Here is a 14,432-nt window from a genome sequence, read left to right as displayed (position 1 = left end):
TAAATCTTTTCAGTATATTTATATTGTGTTCCATTATAATTATTGAATAAATGTATGTTTATCATATACTTTGATCATTAGAAATTTATGAAAATCAAAGCGCAGCACCATCTTGTGGTCAAATATGAAGCTTACAGTTGATAGATGTAAACAATGCAAATGTGTTTTTGTGGAAATCAGTAGAATGATAAACATTATTTGTAAGCATTATTTACTTATTATTTGTTGTATTTTTTACACATTTTTGAGCAGTTTCTCTGTTAGGAGTTGGATTGCTTTGGGGCGCAACTAATCCTTTCATACGTCGTGGTAGCGCAGGTATTGACACAATCGATACCGGTTCAAGATGGCACAATCTTTGGGCGGAGCTTTGTATGATAGGATCAAGACTGAATTACTGGATTCCTTTTATATTAAATCAATTAGGCAGTGTGCTTTATGTGTGGACACTGCAACGTACTAATATAACTCTAGCTGTGCCAATTGCAAATTCGCTAAGCTTCGCGTTTACTGCTGTGACAGGTTATTGCTTAGGAGAAAGATTACCCGGAAAATGTATGTAAACAACCATATGTGTTTGAAATACAATTCTAATGCTTATTTCTTCATTTTGCAGCGGTTCTAATTGGCACGTTAATGGTGTGTTTTGGAACTACATTGATGTTGTATGACAAAGTGCGTAGTGAAGGAAAAGCTTAAAGATCATATTGTTACTGATAGACATATTAATAAAAGCATTTGTTTATACTGTAGCAGTTTAACAACCAACCATTTTATTCTAGCGAAACAATAAGCCACTTTATAAAAATAAACAATACGATTAGTTTGTTCTCATGTAAATATGTATGTACATATCTTTATAGTGCTTTATGCACAGATTCGACCAATGTTTCCATGCTTACTATAGGAGTTTGAGGGGTAATGCCATGACCAAGATTTGCAATATAACGTTCCTTTCCGAATTTTTGCACCATTTCAGTAGTTAATGCGTGTATTTCCTCGGGCGTTTTATACATATCCTGGGGATCGAGATTTCCTTGAAGGGTAATATTAGGTCCTACCTCCTTTCTTGCTTCAATTGGATCCACAGTCCAATCCAACCCTATAACATCATACCCCAAAGCAGCCTGCTCCTTCAGCGAATGACCCGCGCCTTTTGCAAAAATTGTCTAGGAAGGAGGGGAAAAATGTATTAGATTAAAAATATATACACACGTGACAGTATTTACCATAGGCACTACTGGTATCGATTGCTGTTTCAGTCGCTGTGTTAATTTGTCACGAATTTCCTTAATATAAGGCACAGACCATTTTAGAAAATCTTCCTTCGGTAAATGTTCCGCCGAAGATTCAAATATTTGTAATAACTGTGCGCCTGCTTTCACCTGCATTTCTAGGTAGTCAACGATAGACTCTGTTAACATGCTTAGTAATTTCTTAGAATCATCTGGGTAATCACACAGCCAAGCTTTAGATTTGGCCATTGTTTTACTGCCGCCACCTTCAATCATATATCCCATTAAAGTCCACTAAGAGACAAATTCAGAGGTATATCGTTAACACTTTAACAATTACACATATAAGGTTTAAAACACTAACCGGCGCACCCGTGAAACCAATAAGTGGCACACGTCCATCCAACATGTGGCGCATCATAGTAATAGCATCACCAACATATGTCAAACGTCCCACTGCTCCTTCTGGCGTGAGCTTAGCTAAGTCTGCAGGGCTTTGTAACGGTTCGGGGAAAACAGGACCCTAGGGTTAAGCAGGAAATTAATTAAGTAAAGGTTTATAAACTGCGTAACTTACCACTCCCGGGTGCATTTCAACTGTCATTCCTAAGGCTTGCGGTATTACGAGAATATCAGAAAATATGATTGATGCATCCAAATCAAAACGCCTCAATGGCTGCATTGTCACCTCACATGCCAATTCGGGTGTACGACAAATCGTGAAGAAATCATGTTGCTTCCGCACTTCTTGGAATTCAGGTAAATAACGTCCCGCTTGACGCATCACCCAAACAGGTACACGGTCTACAGCTTCCCCTCGCGCAGCACGCAGAAGATTGTCATTTTTTAAAATTGGGAAATTCTGTAGAGTATTTATAATTATTCATTGTACTGATTTATTTGATTAACATACGTGTTCTGCAACAGACAATTTCACAATTATCAATAAACATATTATTTCGTTGCTAAAACAATACATTTCTTTAAAGTAGATTTTTGGAGGAATCAATCGATTTTAATAATTAAATGATGTAAGTCATTCTATAAACCTTTGAAATTGGTCTCATTAACCTTTCTGTCACCACTTGCCTTTGTGTCTTTCATTTTCGTTTGAGAGCTGTTTGGTTATCCTGTATGATTTAGAAACGAGTTTGATTGCTTCAACTACTTCAATTCGCAATTTCGCTTTATTTAACTTTAATATAATATATTTAATTTGGATTGCCGAACGCTCACCGGTAAATAGCATACATGAAATTGAAAACACTTGAAAACACGACTTTGCTTATCAGCAGTTTTTTTAATGAGAAGTGTAGGGTTGCATTCGAATAGGAAAATATTGGCGAATGTACACAGACTGAGAAACAACTTTCATTTAGATGTGACATATTTAACCTTCTTTACATAGGTTGTAAACATTTCGATTATAGCAGAAAATTAATAAAATGTGGATTACAAAGTGATATTTACATATACTTAAAAATTTGCAAGAATAACAAGTTTTAAACTTTTATTATCAAGCTCGATTCAAATTATTAAAAAGTAAAGAAACAGACTTTGTTTTTGTAACGAATACTACGCATAAAAGAATGGAAACATAACATAATAGCCGAACACGTAGGAAGACAAAAACAAAAAGTACAAATTCATATTTATCTTTATATTTTTATTTTTGAGAAAGAATACGAAAGCGGTGTGATTAAAATCACGAAAGAAAAAGTGCATTCGTGTCACTTAAAAAGCTGAACACGTTGTAAAAAACAACAAACAATTGTGTACACTAAACCAGAGAGCGCATATTTATATATATACATATGGTCTCCAAAAACAACTCCACAGAAAACTCGCTGTGAATAGAAAAAATCGAAAAATAACCATAAAGAGATCAACAGTAGGAAAGGTAAGACCAAAAGTCCAGTGCGTAATTTACAAAAGCTAAATAGGTGTGAATAACTTGTTTTGAAGTATTAATTGCTATAATTTTTACATATGCATACATAATAACCTAATACGTATTTATAAATTGTAAGGAGGAAACTTAAAGATATTTAGAAGACGAAAAATGGCTGACGAACAACCAAATCTTGTTGCTGGACACCCACCAGCAGGTACGTACAGTTATTTTTAAGATAATTACTGTATAGATATATGTTGTATTTACAAGCTATGGTTAAGGGACACCGGGTATACATGCATATGTATATTTCTTTATAAACGAATTAGAAATATTAAATATTGAAAACATGTGACGAAAATGTCCCTGAATTACGTTGTTTGTGGCACCTGTAAGCGAATGGGTGCGCCGACTGCCGCTGCATTACAAATACACACACATATGTATGCCCAATATATATGTATTTCAGTACACTGATAAGAAAAACCGAATAGCTTGCAGCGTAGTTTTTTTTCTTATAAGTTACGCATTTAAATGTAACCAACATATGTTTGAATTTATTTGTAGTTAAAGCGGGTGGCATGCGCATTGTACAACACAAAGCTCCTGCAGCTGAGCGTCCAGCTAAGGATGCAGAAGATTGTACCGGATTGACGGTAAACATACATTAATAACATATGCATATTTTTTTGCCTACCATAAAAACATTCTTCTATTATTGCAGCAACCAGTTGCTGTTAATAGTGGCGTAGTGAGTGGTGCTCCAGTTAAAGGAAATATAGATTATACGCCACAGGCAGCACAGGTCGCACACTCGCCCAAGCCACCGGCGTTTGTTGCACAAAAACCTCAAATCAACATTCAACAACCCCGTAAATGAGTGTACGCCACACGCTCCAGCCGTTCAAACCTACAGCAACGACAACAACAACAACAATAACATAATCAGCAGCAAAATAACAGATTCACCCATTGCAATAATATAAAAAAACATTCCATTTTAAATAGCCAACAGAAGATACGAGTAGAAAAAGGATATATGAAACATAAGGAGTCGTAAATTTATTATTATATATCTTTGTGAAACCAACACAAACATACATATGCTTAAAAGTTTAAAACACTTGTAAAATATGTACTCATCCATATGAAATTTTTATAACATTCGTTAAAATATATATAAAGCTTATAATATTATTGCAATTTAAAATCGTAACTTCAAATTGCCACGAATTTATGCTCATACATATGTATTATTTCACGCACTTTGCCTCCAAATATGCACTATTTAAATGTAGCACTATAAGTGTCATAATATGTTGTACCAGGGAAAAAATTATCTTTGCTTGCACTTCAATGCTTAGAATTGTAAACACTATCTAATAGTGGCATATTTATTGTAACTAAAGCTTTTTGAATCAATTTCATTCCAAGCTGAATTATTTGCACTTATTTCTTTGAATACATATCTTTGTACAATAATTAAAAACAAATAAAATGTGATTTTATAAAAAATATTGTCACAAAATTTTTGTTATATAGGAAAATTTTATTAAGTACTTTCTTATTTTGCTCAGCATTAATTACTTTCAAATTCGAAGAGTTTTGTAGAGTGAGTCACTTGCATGATTAAATTAGAGAAGGTTGTGTCCATATGGAACGTGCTTCCTCTTAAGAAAGAAGTTGTCAAAATTAGTTGTTATTTTTCTTCCTCATGAATTTTCTGCTTATCTTATGATGATTATGTGAATTTTACAATCCATTCGTATTGAGTTATCACACAATAAACGTATTTTCATTGGTTGAAATATTTGAAAATTTATTTTTGAATCATAAAAATAAAATTATACAAAAGAAAACGGCTGATTTTGACATTTGACTAATTGTTGTTTTTGCCCTATCGACACAACCTTATATATTGTAAATGAGTCAAGGTCACTTGTGAGATTATGTTATGAAAAAATATACCCAGTAAGCCATAAGCTGACGTCAACGGCAAACTCAAATATATGTACATACATGCATATATGTAAATATATTTCGAGCGAACTTATCTTATTCGGTTATCACATCATTATCTTTGCATTTGCAAGCGGAAAACGCCACAGAGCTTGATTTATTAGATCATAGTTCATTACAATGTCATTTATCTTAGTTTGTGACATCGTGAGAATTCAGTACAATTCATTCCTTACTAAAGAATATGCAATTCGCAGATGCATTTTCGTTAAAATGTCAGCTTAAGTTGATGTAAGTATACCTAATTATTTGCCTCTCTGAGCTTCGGTGGTCCGGGGTGCAGACTTCAAATCTGTAGTCGATTAACGTCGAAGTGGTTCGATTCCACCTGAGGGGCGAAATTTGCTGTAACAAATCACACCCTATCTCTTAAATATTTTTTCAACTGACAGGAAAACACACACAAATGGTATTTTCGAATATTCAAAAATGGTAATGAAAACTGATATTCGTCCATATTTTCCGGTATAAGTAAAACGCTTATACATACCTACCATATATGTATGTATAACAGTATTGTTTCACAGTTTGACAGCCAATATAGTTTCTAAACAAGTTGCATCGATCAAACATTTGTTTATAAGGTGATTAGCATTTGAAAGGAAAGAAAAATAAATAAACAATTTCAAATTAATAAAAATTTTTTCGAACCAAAATCCCGAATAAAAATGTCAACATCACCACAAATAGATAAAATAACACCAGAAGAGTTAATGAAATTACGTACAGAATGTATGGAGCGCTTACGAGAGGCCAAACTCTATGAATTGCGAAACGATGCCAAGCTGCGGGCAGTGAATACAACTCAAACCTATGATGAATTCAAGTAAGTGCCGATATTTATTATTAAAACATGGAGATAGACAAAATGTGCGCACTTATTAATAGGGACATCGTGGATGCGGCTCATTTACTACCGATTAGTAAACAGGACAAAATGAACGCGAAGACGAAGAGTCGTTTGTGGAATTCAGCTGCACGGGAAAACTAATATATAATGTCATAGCATACAGATGTAGAACATTTGAAGTAAGGTCCGAGAAGAAAATAAATTCAACATTTCTACGACAATTACAAAAAAATAGAATTTGATTTAAAATTTTTAGAATTGCTGCTTAAACTTCTAGATGCTGGATGTTATAGTGGTCCGATATACATATGTAAATAATTTGTTCGAGGATTGTACCGTTACCTTGGACAATAAACAATAATAAAATAGCAAATCTTAGTTTACCGTTTAGTAAAAAATAAGCAAATCAATTCTTAAATAAAACCAAATTTATATTTTCAAAACGCAAGCTTTATTATATTTCTGTTCATAATATCGAGTACCTTAAATGGAGTTTGCTTTCTCAACAATCCAGGAGCGGTAAGAGGGGACATCGGTATAAACACCGGGATAGTTAGCAACAGCACAACCGTAACCCCATGAAACAACACCAACAAGTTCACCACCGGATACCAATGGGCCACCGGAATCGCCTTGGCAGGCATCCTTACCGCTTGAAGCAGCACAGACCATGCCGGATTTAATGGAAGAACCATATTTGTATGTGCTGGAAGCACAATTGCTACGATCGATGATGTCTACGTTGACGTATTGCAATTGACTGGGAATGCTGCTGGAGCCAGATGTCAGTGTACCCCAACCAGATACTGCTGCGGACGCGCCAGTTGCGGGTGTGCTGGTAGCCAAGCCAATTGATTTAGTGGTAGAGCTGAAGGACAGAGATGAGGCTAGCTTGATGATCGCAATATCGTTGGAGTAAGTTGATGAGGAGTAGCCTTCGTGATTTTTGAAAGCAGAGACCGAGATGGTAACACCACCAGAGTTCCAGTAGCTAGAACCGGCACGGATTCTCAAAACCGAAGCGCTAACCGATTGCAAGCAATGAGCGGCGGTCACAATAATGTTGCTGCTATAGATGGAGCCACCGCATGAGTGGGAACCGGAACGTTGGAGCGATACCTGCCATGGGAATGAACTGATGGTGGTTGGTGTACCGCCTACAATACGTCCACTCAAATCGTCGCTAAGACTGACCATACCTTCGGGTATGGGGCCAGCCAAGGCACAAGCCACAAAAGACAAGACTACCACGAATTTCAACATTGCTCCTTTACAGATAGTTGCAAACAACTGCTGCTGACCGAAATGGTTAGCTTATTTATACCTAGCACAATATTTACTGGGAGTATAGGTCATATAATCAGTAAGCAAAGATTATTGGTGTATGACGTCTTTTTTTACCAAAATTTGTCGTTTTCAAGTGTGCTCATCCGTGTGTAGACGATTGAAAAGATATTGACTGGCACGTACGAGTAGAATTTGTATCGTTAGATAATTTAGTTAGTTGATTTGATAGGCAGTCAGCGTTTTCATTATTTTTATTTCAGCAAATGGAATCTGATTTTGCATTTTTATACCCTGAATAGGGTATATTAAGTTTGACACGAAGTTTGTAACACCCAGAAGGAAGCGTCGGAGACCCTATAAAGTATATATATGAATGATCAGTATGTTCAGCTGAGTCGATTTAGCCATGTCCGTCTGTCTGTCTGTCCGTCCGTTTGTCTGTCCGTCTGTCTGTATATATTCAAACTAGTCCCTCAGTTTTTAAGATATCGTGTTGAAATTTTGCAAACGTCATTTTCCCTTCAAGAAGATACTTATTTGTCGGAACTGCAGATATCGGACCACTATAACATACAGCTGCCATACAAACCGAACGATCGGAATCTAGGGCTAGTATGGAAAACTTTCGCACTTGAGGTAGTATCTTCACGAAATTTGACATGGATTACTGCTTAAGGTTATAATATAATCTCCGAAAAAAATTGTTCAGATCGGATTACTATAGCATATATGTAGCTTCCATACAAACTGGACACATAGTTACTAAAAGAAATGCACCTGTGAAGGGTATATTAGCTTCGGTGCAGCCGAAGTTAACGGTTTTTCTTGTTTACGAAATCTTTTTTTACATATCTTGATGTTTGCTTTGCTTCGGTATTGTGTGTTGTGGTTTTACAAAGCTGATTCTAAATGATTGCTAAAATTTAAGCTTCAACAGGTAAACCCGTTAGCTTTGGTTACACCGAAACTATAATAGCATTCAAAAATAAAAATAAAAACATATAAAAGTTTGATCTGTATGGCAGATAAATGCTGAGTGGTCCAATATTGACGGTTCTGATAAATGTGCAACACATTTCGGATCGATATCTCAAGCTGCCGAAGGAAAAAGCATCAACTTACACGGGTCGCAGGACTAGAGAACGAAATCGACCGAGTTCGGACAGTTTACAGCTAGTTTTTCGATATTTTTAATGTGTAACGACAAGTCCTGAAATAAGAAAGATGAGATTCCAAGCGAAGCCAGGTCCTGTTTCGTCCATTCGGATGACATGACCCAGCCAGCGTAGCCGCTGTCTTTTAATTCGCTGAACTAAGTCAATGTCGTCGTATATCTCATACAGCTCATCGTTCCATCGAATGCGATATTCGCCGTGGCCAACGCGCAAACGACCATAAATCTTTCGCAGGACTTTTCTCTCAAAAACTCGCAATGTCGACTTATCAGATGTTATTGCTCAATGTAAAAAACGTTTTGGAAACAAATGAACTATAAAAAAATTGGGAAGTATTTAAATACTAGTTGTACATTTATGAAGAGGTGATCTGACCATTATGGACAAACTAGAAACGTAGATGACAGACCAGGAAGAATGAGGCATCACGTGACATCGAAACGTGAAGAAAAAGCTAAAAACGAATTTTGCGTATTAGATATATCATTAAATATTGGGTGTGCAATTAAGTGCCTCTCCTGGTATTGAAGTGATGAAGAACCCAAGTTCCTTGTTCTGAATCCCAGCGTATGTTTTTGCTTTGAAATGGCTTGGTGGTGGACTTCCAATGCGGAAGCAAGCTCTTCTTGCGTTTGATACGGATCCTCATCGAGTACGTTACTCTAATTCACCGTCTTCATGCTTCGATCGATCACCACTAATTATTGGAGCAGTCTATTGACAAACAGTAAGAATTTAGTTGCGCTCCCAATACAATACGGGACACACTTCAAACGTAGCATACTGTAATCCAAACCCGACTTTTAAAAACACACATTAAAAAAGATTACGTAAGCAAGGAAACAATTTTTGTATCGTTCTACCTTTTGAAATGTGTTTGGTTAGGAAAAGGCCATACTTTCTTCAAAGGTTTCACAGAAAACCTGAACACCGTTAAAATGATAAAATTATATAAAAAGATTTACTGAAGGCAGCTGAAATGCTTTACGGTAAAAATAATCAGGATTCGATACTACAAGAAGACACCTAGGTACAGACTATGTACTCAAAAGAAATAAGAAAACCATACTGGTACTTCATATTGGCCATCACAGTCACCAGACGCCAATACAATAGAGAATGTTCCAACATACCTGTAGAATAAGCGGAAAATTCAACTGCAAGTTGCCATAAAAGCTGTCAGGCTGTAACAGATAAGACGGGAGATTGGAGCAAGTCAGCTTTAACAAAACAATTTATTTTCTATAAAAACAAAATTATTCCCATTAAACGCTTTCTACTCTTTGGAAAACGAAAACATTATTTTTTGAACACACTGTGGATTTGAAAGTTGAGTTCATGATTATTTTTCAGGCCGTTGTTGTCGCTTAGTAATGTAGTAAGAAGAAGCCGACTTGTCTATGCCAACCAATCGATGATTTCAAATTCGACAAATCAAAATAAAGATAAATTTATATTTTCAAATCGCAAGATTTATTATTTTTATTTCCATAATATCGAGTACCTTAGATGGAGTTTGCTTTCTCAACAATCCAGGAGCGGTAAGAGGGGACATCGGTATAAACACCGGGATAGTTAGCAACAGCACAACCGTAACCCCATGAAACAACACCAACAAGTTCACCACCGGATACCAATGGGCCACCGGAATCGCCTTGGCAGGCATCCTTACCGCTGGAAGCAGCACAGACCATGCCGGATTTGATGGAAGAACCATATTTGTATGTGCTGGAAGCACATTTGCTACGATCGATGATGTCTACGTTGACGTATTGCAATTGACTGGGAATGCTGCTGGATCCAGATGTCAGTGTACCCCAACCAGATACTGCTGCGGAGGCGCCAGTTGCGGGTGTGCTGGTAGCCAAGCCAATTGATTTAGTGGTAGAGCTGAAGGACAGAGATGAGGCTAGCTTGATGATCGCAATATCGTTGGAGTAAGTTGATGAGGAGTAGCCTTCGTGATTTTTGAAAGCAGAGACCGAGATGGTAACACCACCAGAGTTCCAGTAGCTAGAACCGGCACGGATTCTCAAAACCGAAGCGCTAACCGATTGCAAGCAATGAGCGGCGGTCACAATAATGTTGCTGCTATAGATGGAGCCACCGCATGAGTGAGAACCGGAACGTTGGAGCGATACCTGCCATGGGAATGAACTGATGGTGGTTGGTGTACCGCCTACAATACGTCCACTCAAATCGTCGCTAAGACCGACCATACCTTCGGGTATGGTGCCAGCCAAGGCGCAAGCCACAAAAGACAAGACTACCACGAATTTCAACATTGCTCCTTTACAGATAGTTGCAAACAACTGCTGCTGACCGAAATGGTTAGCTTATTTATACCTAGCACAAGACTATAAGCCATATAATCAGTAAGCAAAGATCATTGTTGTATTACGTCCATTTTTAACAAAAATGTCGTTTTTCAAGTGTGTTCATCCGTGTGCAGATGATTTAAAAGATATTGACTGGTACTTACGAGTAGAATTTGTATCGTTAGATAGTAGTTAGATAAGTTAGTTGACTTGATAGGCAGTCAGCACTATTAAATGTCGTTATTTGGACTCTTAATTTTGTAAAATCTTTAAATATTTAAAATTGTTTATATATTGCTTAAATGGCATTTACTAATTAAGTTGGCAAGCTTAGTAAAACCCATGACATAAATTTCAATTTTTCGTTAGACCTTCTTTGGGCCTAATAAACTAAGAAAATCTGTCTATATTTTACATATAACATTAGCATACACATTAGAATGGTGAAGAAGTTGTCCTTTGGTCATTCCTTAAATGTTTTACGTAGCTTGCCAGCAAGGATGAAATTCCCTTTTAAATAAAAATCTATTAATTGTTGACTGTTGAGTATTTTCATGTCTAGGCTTTGTTGATCGGAAGCAGTGAACAAGCTTAGCTATCACGGAACACATAGGAAATCCTGATGGACATAGACTTTTTTCTGGTGGTCAGGTTTAGACAAACTTTTGACTCTGAGTCTTATTAAACCTTTGGTAGTGAAGATTGTGAAGTCATCGAAAAGTTGCCTGTTGTCCATTCGTCTCTGTTAATGATGATAACATCGAAATAGTTCCATATATGGTGAAAATTTAATTTAAAATTTTGCAAATCATTTCTTATCAGGCTCTTCATGGATCGATACTTGCAGCATGCCAATGCTGTATATTAAGAAGACCTGAAACTTTGACAAAAACGAGAGTAGAGACCGCAAAACAGATATGAATGATAAAACCAAAAACTTCATAATGTAATTTAATTTAAAATTTTGCAAATCATTTCTTATCAGGCCTTCATTCATACTTTTGCGTATATTGAAGATTTACAGATATGAATGATAAACCCTTCAATGAAACCAACCATTCATTAACTGAAATTTCTTTTGATCAACAGTGAAAGGCTTCATCATAATAAAATGTGATTAATTAAAGAAAAATATATACCAAGACCATGAGTTTTAATATATATTTGATTATCTTTGGAGAAGTCTTGAGAGAACTGAATAAGTTTGAGAGTTTAAAGAAGTAAGGAAGTGATGAGTTCAGCCGGAACCGGGTATTACATACTCTCCGAAATTGATACAAGTTTTAGAAGTATTTTGAAATGTTTTCGAAAGTCAAAAGTTATACACCATTGGTGGATCTTGGTACATTGATTTTACTAGATAAGCAAAACATATAGAAAAATTTTAGTTACACAATATTAATTCGTAGTCAATTCGTGACTTTTCCATCAAATCACATCGCGGTGCGAGCGTCACCTAAGCACTGGCTAGCTATGGTGCCTGCTTTTCTTTTATAGAGTAAGTTAACAGCCAGCTTCCCGCGGGATTACATTATGACTGTTAACTCACATCACATCGCGGTGCTAGCGTGCCCTAAGCACTGGATCCTGTGCGACTACGAGATCCTTTTGGCTTAGAGTAGAACGCAGAAGATCTACTGAACTGCATACCCTGAGCAAAGTCCATCTTGCAATTGTAGGAGTCCTTACTGGACATTGTCCAAGAGACAATCTCGCGGTAAGGCTTCAAATCAGTGCAAACCTGTAAATGAACCGATAATAAAAACGCGTGATACTTTTTCGTACCTTTTTCCATCTTTATTAAAATCCTTTAAATATTTACTTTAAACTGATATTTTGGTGTGTTTTTGTCTCTTGTCTCTAAAATACAAATTTAAACACAATTCAGGCCGTTCTTAGCCATTTCTAAAAGTTAGGACGAAGCTATATTGTTCTCCTTTTTGAAAACAAACCACTGTTCAGTATAAGGGAAGCTTAAGAAATTTTGGGATTAGATATATTTTTAAATACAATATGGGATAGACTTCGGAAATCTGCGATCAAATGGAGCATACTGTAATCTAAACCCGACATTTAAAAACACACATTAAAAAATATTACATAAGCAGGAAAACATCAACCGTGACTGGAGCCATATAATATTTGCTGATGAGTCAACTTTTGTACCTTTTGAAAAGACCATATATTTATTAAAAGGCATGCTTAACAACCCCAAAAGGTGCATGTTTATGGATTCTTTCTGTTCATGGATTTGAGGTTTTGATGTTTGCTGAATGCAGTTGAAATGCTTTGCGGTGAAAATAATCAGGATTCGATACTGCAAGAATACACCTAAGAGCAGACTATATACTCAATGGAAATAAGAATACCATATTGTTACTTCAGTCACCTTAGTCAGCGTACGCCAATCCAATAGAGAATGTTCCAACATACCTGTAAAATATACTGCAAGTTGCCATAAAATTTGTCAGGCAAGGCGAGAGATTGGAGGAAGTTTTGAAAGAAGTCAGCTTTAACAAAACAACAAACAAACGCTGTACTTGTACACTTTGGAAAACGAAAACGGAATTTTATGAACACACTGTAGATTTGAGAAATTTGAGTCACGAACTCAAATCATTTCTCAGGATGTAGTAAGAGGAAGTCGCCTTCTCTATGCCAACCAATCGATGATTTCAAATTCGACAAATCAAAATAAAGATAAATTTATATTTTCAAATCGCAAGATTTATTATTTTTATTTCCATAATATCGAGTACCTTAGATGGAGTTTGCTTTCTCAACAATCCAGGAGCGGTAAGAGGGGACATCGGTATAAACACCGGGATAGTTAGCAACAGCACAACCGTAACCCCATGAAACAACACCAACAAGTTCACCACCGGATACCAATGGGCCACCGGAATCGCCTTGGCAGGCATCCTTACCACTGGAAGCAGCACAGACCATGCCGGATTTGATGGAAGAACCATATTTGTATGTGCTGGAAGCACATTTGCTACGATCGATGATGTCTACGTTGACGTATTGCAATTGACTGGGAATGCTGCTGGATCCAGATGTCAGTGTACCCCAACCAGATACTGCTGCGGAGGCGCCAGTTGCGGGTGTGCTGGTAGCCAAGCCAATTGATTTAGTGGTAGAGCTAAAGGACAGAGATGAGGCTAGCTTGATGATCGCAATATCGTTGGAGTAAGTTGATGAGGAGTAGCCTTCGTGATTTTTGAAAGCAGAGACCGAGATGGTAACACCACCAGAGTTCCAGTAGCTAGAACCGGCACGGATTCTCAAAACCGAAGCGCTAATGCTATAATGTTGCTGCTATAGATGGAGCCACCGCATGAGTGGGAACCGGAACGTTGGAGCGATACCTGCCATGGGAATGAGCTGATGGTGGTTGGAGTACCGCCTACAATACGTCCACTCAAATCGTCGCTAAGACCGACCATACCTTCGGGTATGGTGCCAGCCAAGGCGCAAGCCACAAAAGACAAGACTACCACGAATTTCAACATTGCTCCTTTACAGATAGTTGCAAACAACTGCTGCTGACCGAAATGGTTAGCTTATTTTATACCTAGCACAAGAGTATAAGCCATATAATCAGTAAGCAAAGATCATTGGCGTGTGACGTCCATTTTTACCAAAATATGT

At 36.9% G+C, this 14,432-nt stretch overlaps 5 protein-coding genes and 1 non-coding gene across 10 annotated transcripts; 4 read left to right on the top strand and 2 right to left on the bottom strand.

The window, feature by feature from the left end:
- The first annotated feature begins 111 nt into the window (after positions 1-111).
- Positions 112-840, top strand: LOC126754902 (transmembrane protein 234 homolog). The gene is made up of 3 exons (XM_050467107.1): positions 112-200; positions 253-555; positions 617-840. The coding sequence occupies exons 1-3, from the start codon at positions 125-127 to the stop codon at positions 697-699; spliced, it is 462 nt and encodes a 153-aa protein (XP_050323064.1). The 5' UTR covers positions 112-124; the 3' UTR covers positions 700-840.
- LOC126754862 (uroporphyrinogen decarboxylase) lies at positions 738-2,511 on the bottom strand. 2 transcript variants are annotated; one of them, XM_050467057.1, is made up of 5 exons: positions 2,325-2,511; positions 1,813-2,097; positions 1,600-1,758; positions 1,230-1,529; positions 738-1,169 (listed from the first exon to the last, which is right to left on the bottom strand). In XM_050467057.1, exons 1-5 carry the CDS (start codon positions 2,337-2,339, stop codon positions 858-860), a joined length of 1,071 nt encoding a protein of 356 aa, XP_050323014.1. In that variant the 5' UTR covers positions 2,340-2,511; the 3' UTR covers positions 738-857. The 2 variants fall into 2 exon arrangements, with proteins under 2 accessions (XP_050323014.1, XP_050323013.1); XM_050467056.1 differs by lacking the exon at positions 2,325-2,511 and adding an exon at positions 2,149-2,299.
- A 337-nt stretch (positions 2,512-2,848) lies between these two features.
- On the top strand, positions 2,849-4,646 carry LOC126754918 (death-associated protein 1). 2 transcript variants are annotated; one of them, XM_050467123.1, is made up of 4 exons: positions 2,849-3,178; positions 3,266-3,343; positions 3,697-3,785; positions 3,854-4,646. In XM_050467123.1, exons 2-4 carry the CDS (start codon positions 3,298-3,300, stop codon positions 4,007-4,009), a joined length of 291 nt encoding a protein of 96 aa, XP_050323080.1. In that variant the 5' UTR covers positions 2,849-3,178; positions 3,266-3,297; the 3' UTR covers positions 4,010-4,646. The 2 variants fall into 2 exon arrangements, with proteins under 2 accessions (XP_050323080.1, XP_050323079.1); XM_050467122.1 differs by having other exon boundaries at positions 2,850-3,135.
- A 753-nt stretch (positions 4,647-5,399) lies between these two features.
- On the top strand, positions 5,400-5,486 carry Trnastop-uca (transfer RNA opal suppressor (anticodon UCA)). The gene has a single exon. It is a non-coding gene; the product is annotated as a tRNA-Sec (tRNA).
- Positions 5,403-6,389, top strand: LOC126754919 (coiled-coil domain-containing protein 103). 3 transcript variants are annotated; one of them, XM_050467125.1, is made up of 3 exons: positions 5,403-5,974; positions 6,037-6,177; positions 6,255-6,389. In XM_050467125.1, the coding sequence occupies exons 1-2, from the start codon at positions 5,817-5,819 to the stop codon at positions 6,137-6,139; spliced, it is 261 nt and encodes an 86-aa protein (XP_050323082.1). In that variant the 5' UTR covers positions 5,403-5,816; the 3' UTR covers positions 6,140-6,177; positions 6,255-6,389. The 3 variants fall into 3 exon arrangements, with proteins under 3 accessions (XP_050323082.1, XP_050323084.1, XP_050323081.1); XM_050467127.1 differs by having other exon boundaries at positions 6,037-6,182; XM_050467124.1 differs by having other exon boundaries at positions 6,037-6,388.
- Positions 6,390-6,426: 37 nt separating this feature from the next.
- LOC126755876 (transmembrane protease serine 9-like) lies at positions 6,427-14,327 on the bottom strand. The gene is given in 4 exon segments (XM_050468592.1): positions 6,427-7,311; positions 9,968-10,795; positions 13,541-14,089; positions 14,092-14,327. Coding segments are annotated over 4 exon segments (2,409 nt in total). The 5' UTR covers positions 14,294-14,327; the 3' UTR covers positions 6,427-6,481.
- Positions 14,328-14,432: the final 105 nt, after the last annotated feature.

Source organism: Bactrocera neohumeralis, chromosome 4, assembly GCF_024586455.1.
Source record: "Bactrocera neohumeralis isolate Rockhampton chromosome 4, APGP_CSIRO_Bneo_wtdbg2-racon-allhic-juicebox.fasta_v2, whole genome shotgun sequence".
Taxonomy (NCBI): Eukaryota; Metazoa; Arthropoda; class Insecta; order Diptera; family Tephritidae; genus Bactrocera; species Bactrocera neohumeralis.
Note: the sequence above shows the minus strand (reverse complement) of the source record. Positions and strands in the feature narration are given on the sequence as shown.

What these genes read in the sequence shown, in the direction of transcription:
- LOC126754918 (XM_050467123.1), top strand. Translation starts at nt 3,298, where the DNA reads ATGGCTGACGAACAACCAAATCTTGTTGCTGGACACCCACCAGCAG. An exon ending in TGCTGGACACCCACCAGCAG is followed by an intron (nt 3,344 to 3,696) that starts GTACGTACAGTT and finishes ATTTATTTGTAG; the next exon opens with TTAAAGCGGGTGGCATGCGC. An exon ending in AAGATTGTACCGGATTGACG is followed by an intron (nt 3,786 to 3,853) that starts GTAAACATACAT and finishes CTATTATTGCAG; the next exon opens with CAACCAGTTGCTGTTAATAG.
- LOC126754919 (XM_050467125.1), top strand. Translation starts at nt 5,817, where the DNA reads ATGTCAACATCACCACAAATAGATAAAATAACACCAGAAGAGTTAATG. An exon ending in CAAACCTATGATGAATTCAA is followed by an intron (nt 5,975 to 6,036) that starts GTAAGTGCCGAT and finishes ACTTATTAATAG; the next exon opens with GGACATCGTGGATGCGGCTC.
- LOC126754862 (XM_050467056.1), bottom strand. Translation starts at nt 2,214, where the DNA reads ATGTATTGTTTTAGCAACGAAATAATATGTTTATTGATAATTGTGAAA. An exon ending in TTGAAATGCACCCGGGAGTG is followed by an intron (nt 1,759 to 1,812) that starts GTAAGTTACGCA and finishes GCTTAACCCTAG; the next exon opens with GGTCCTGTTTTCCCCGAACC. An exon ending in TTGGTTTCACGGGTGCGCCG is followed by an intron (nt 1,530 to 1,599) that starts GTTAGTGTTTTA and finishes TTTGTCTCTTAG; the next exon opens with TGGACTTTAATGGGATATAT.
- LOC126754902 (XM_050467107.1), top strand. Translation starts at nt 125, where the DNA reads ATGAAGCTTACAGTTGATAGATGTAAACAATGCAAATGTGTTTTTGTG. An exon ending in TAGAATGATAAACATTATTT is followed by an intron (nt 201 to 252) that starts GTAAGCATTATT and finishes ATTTTTGAGCAG; the next exon opens with TTTCTCTGTTAGGAGTTGGA. An exon ending in AGAAAGATTACCCGGAAAAT is followed by an intron (nt 556 to 616) that starts GTATGTAAACAA and finishes TTCATTTTGCAG; the next exon opens with CGGTTCTAATTGGCACGTTA.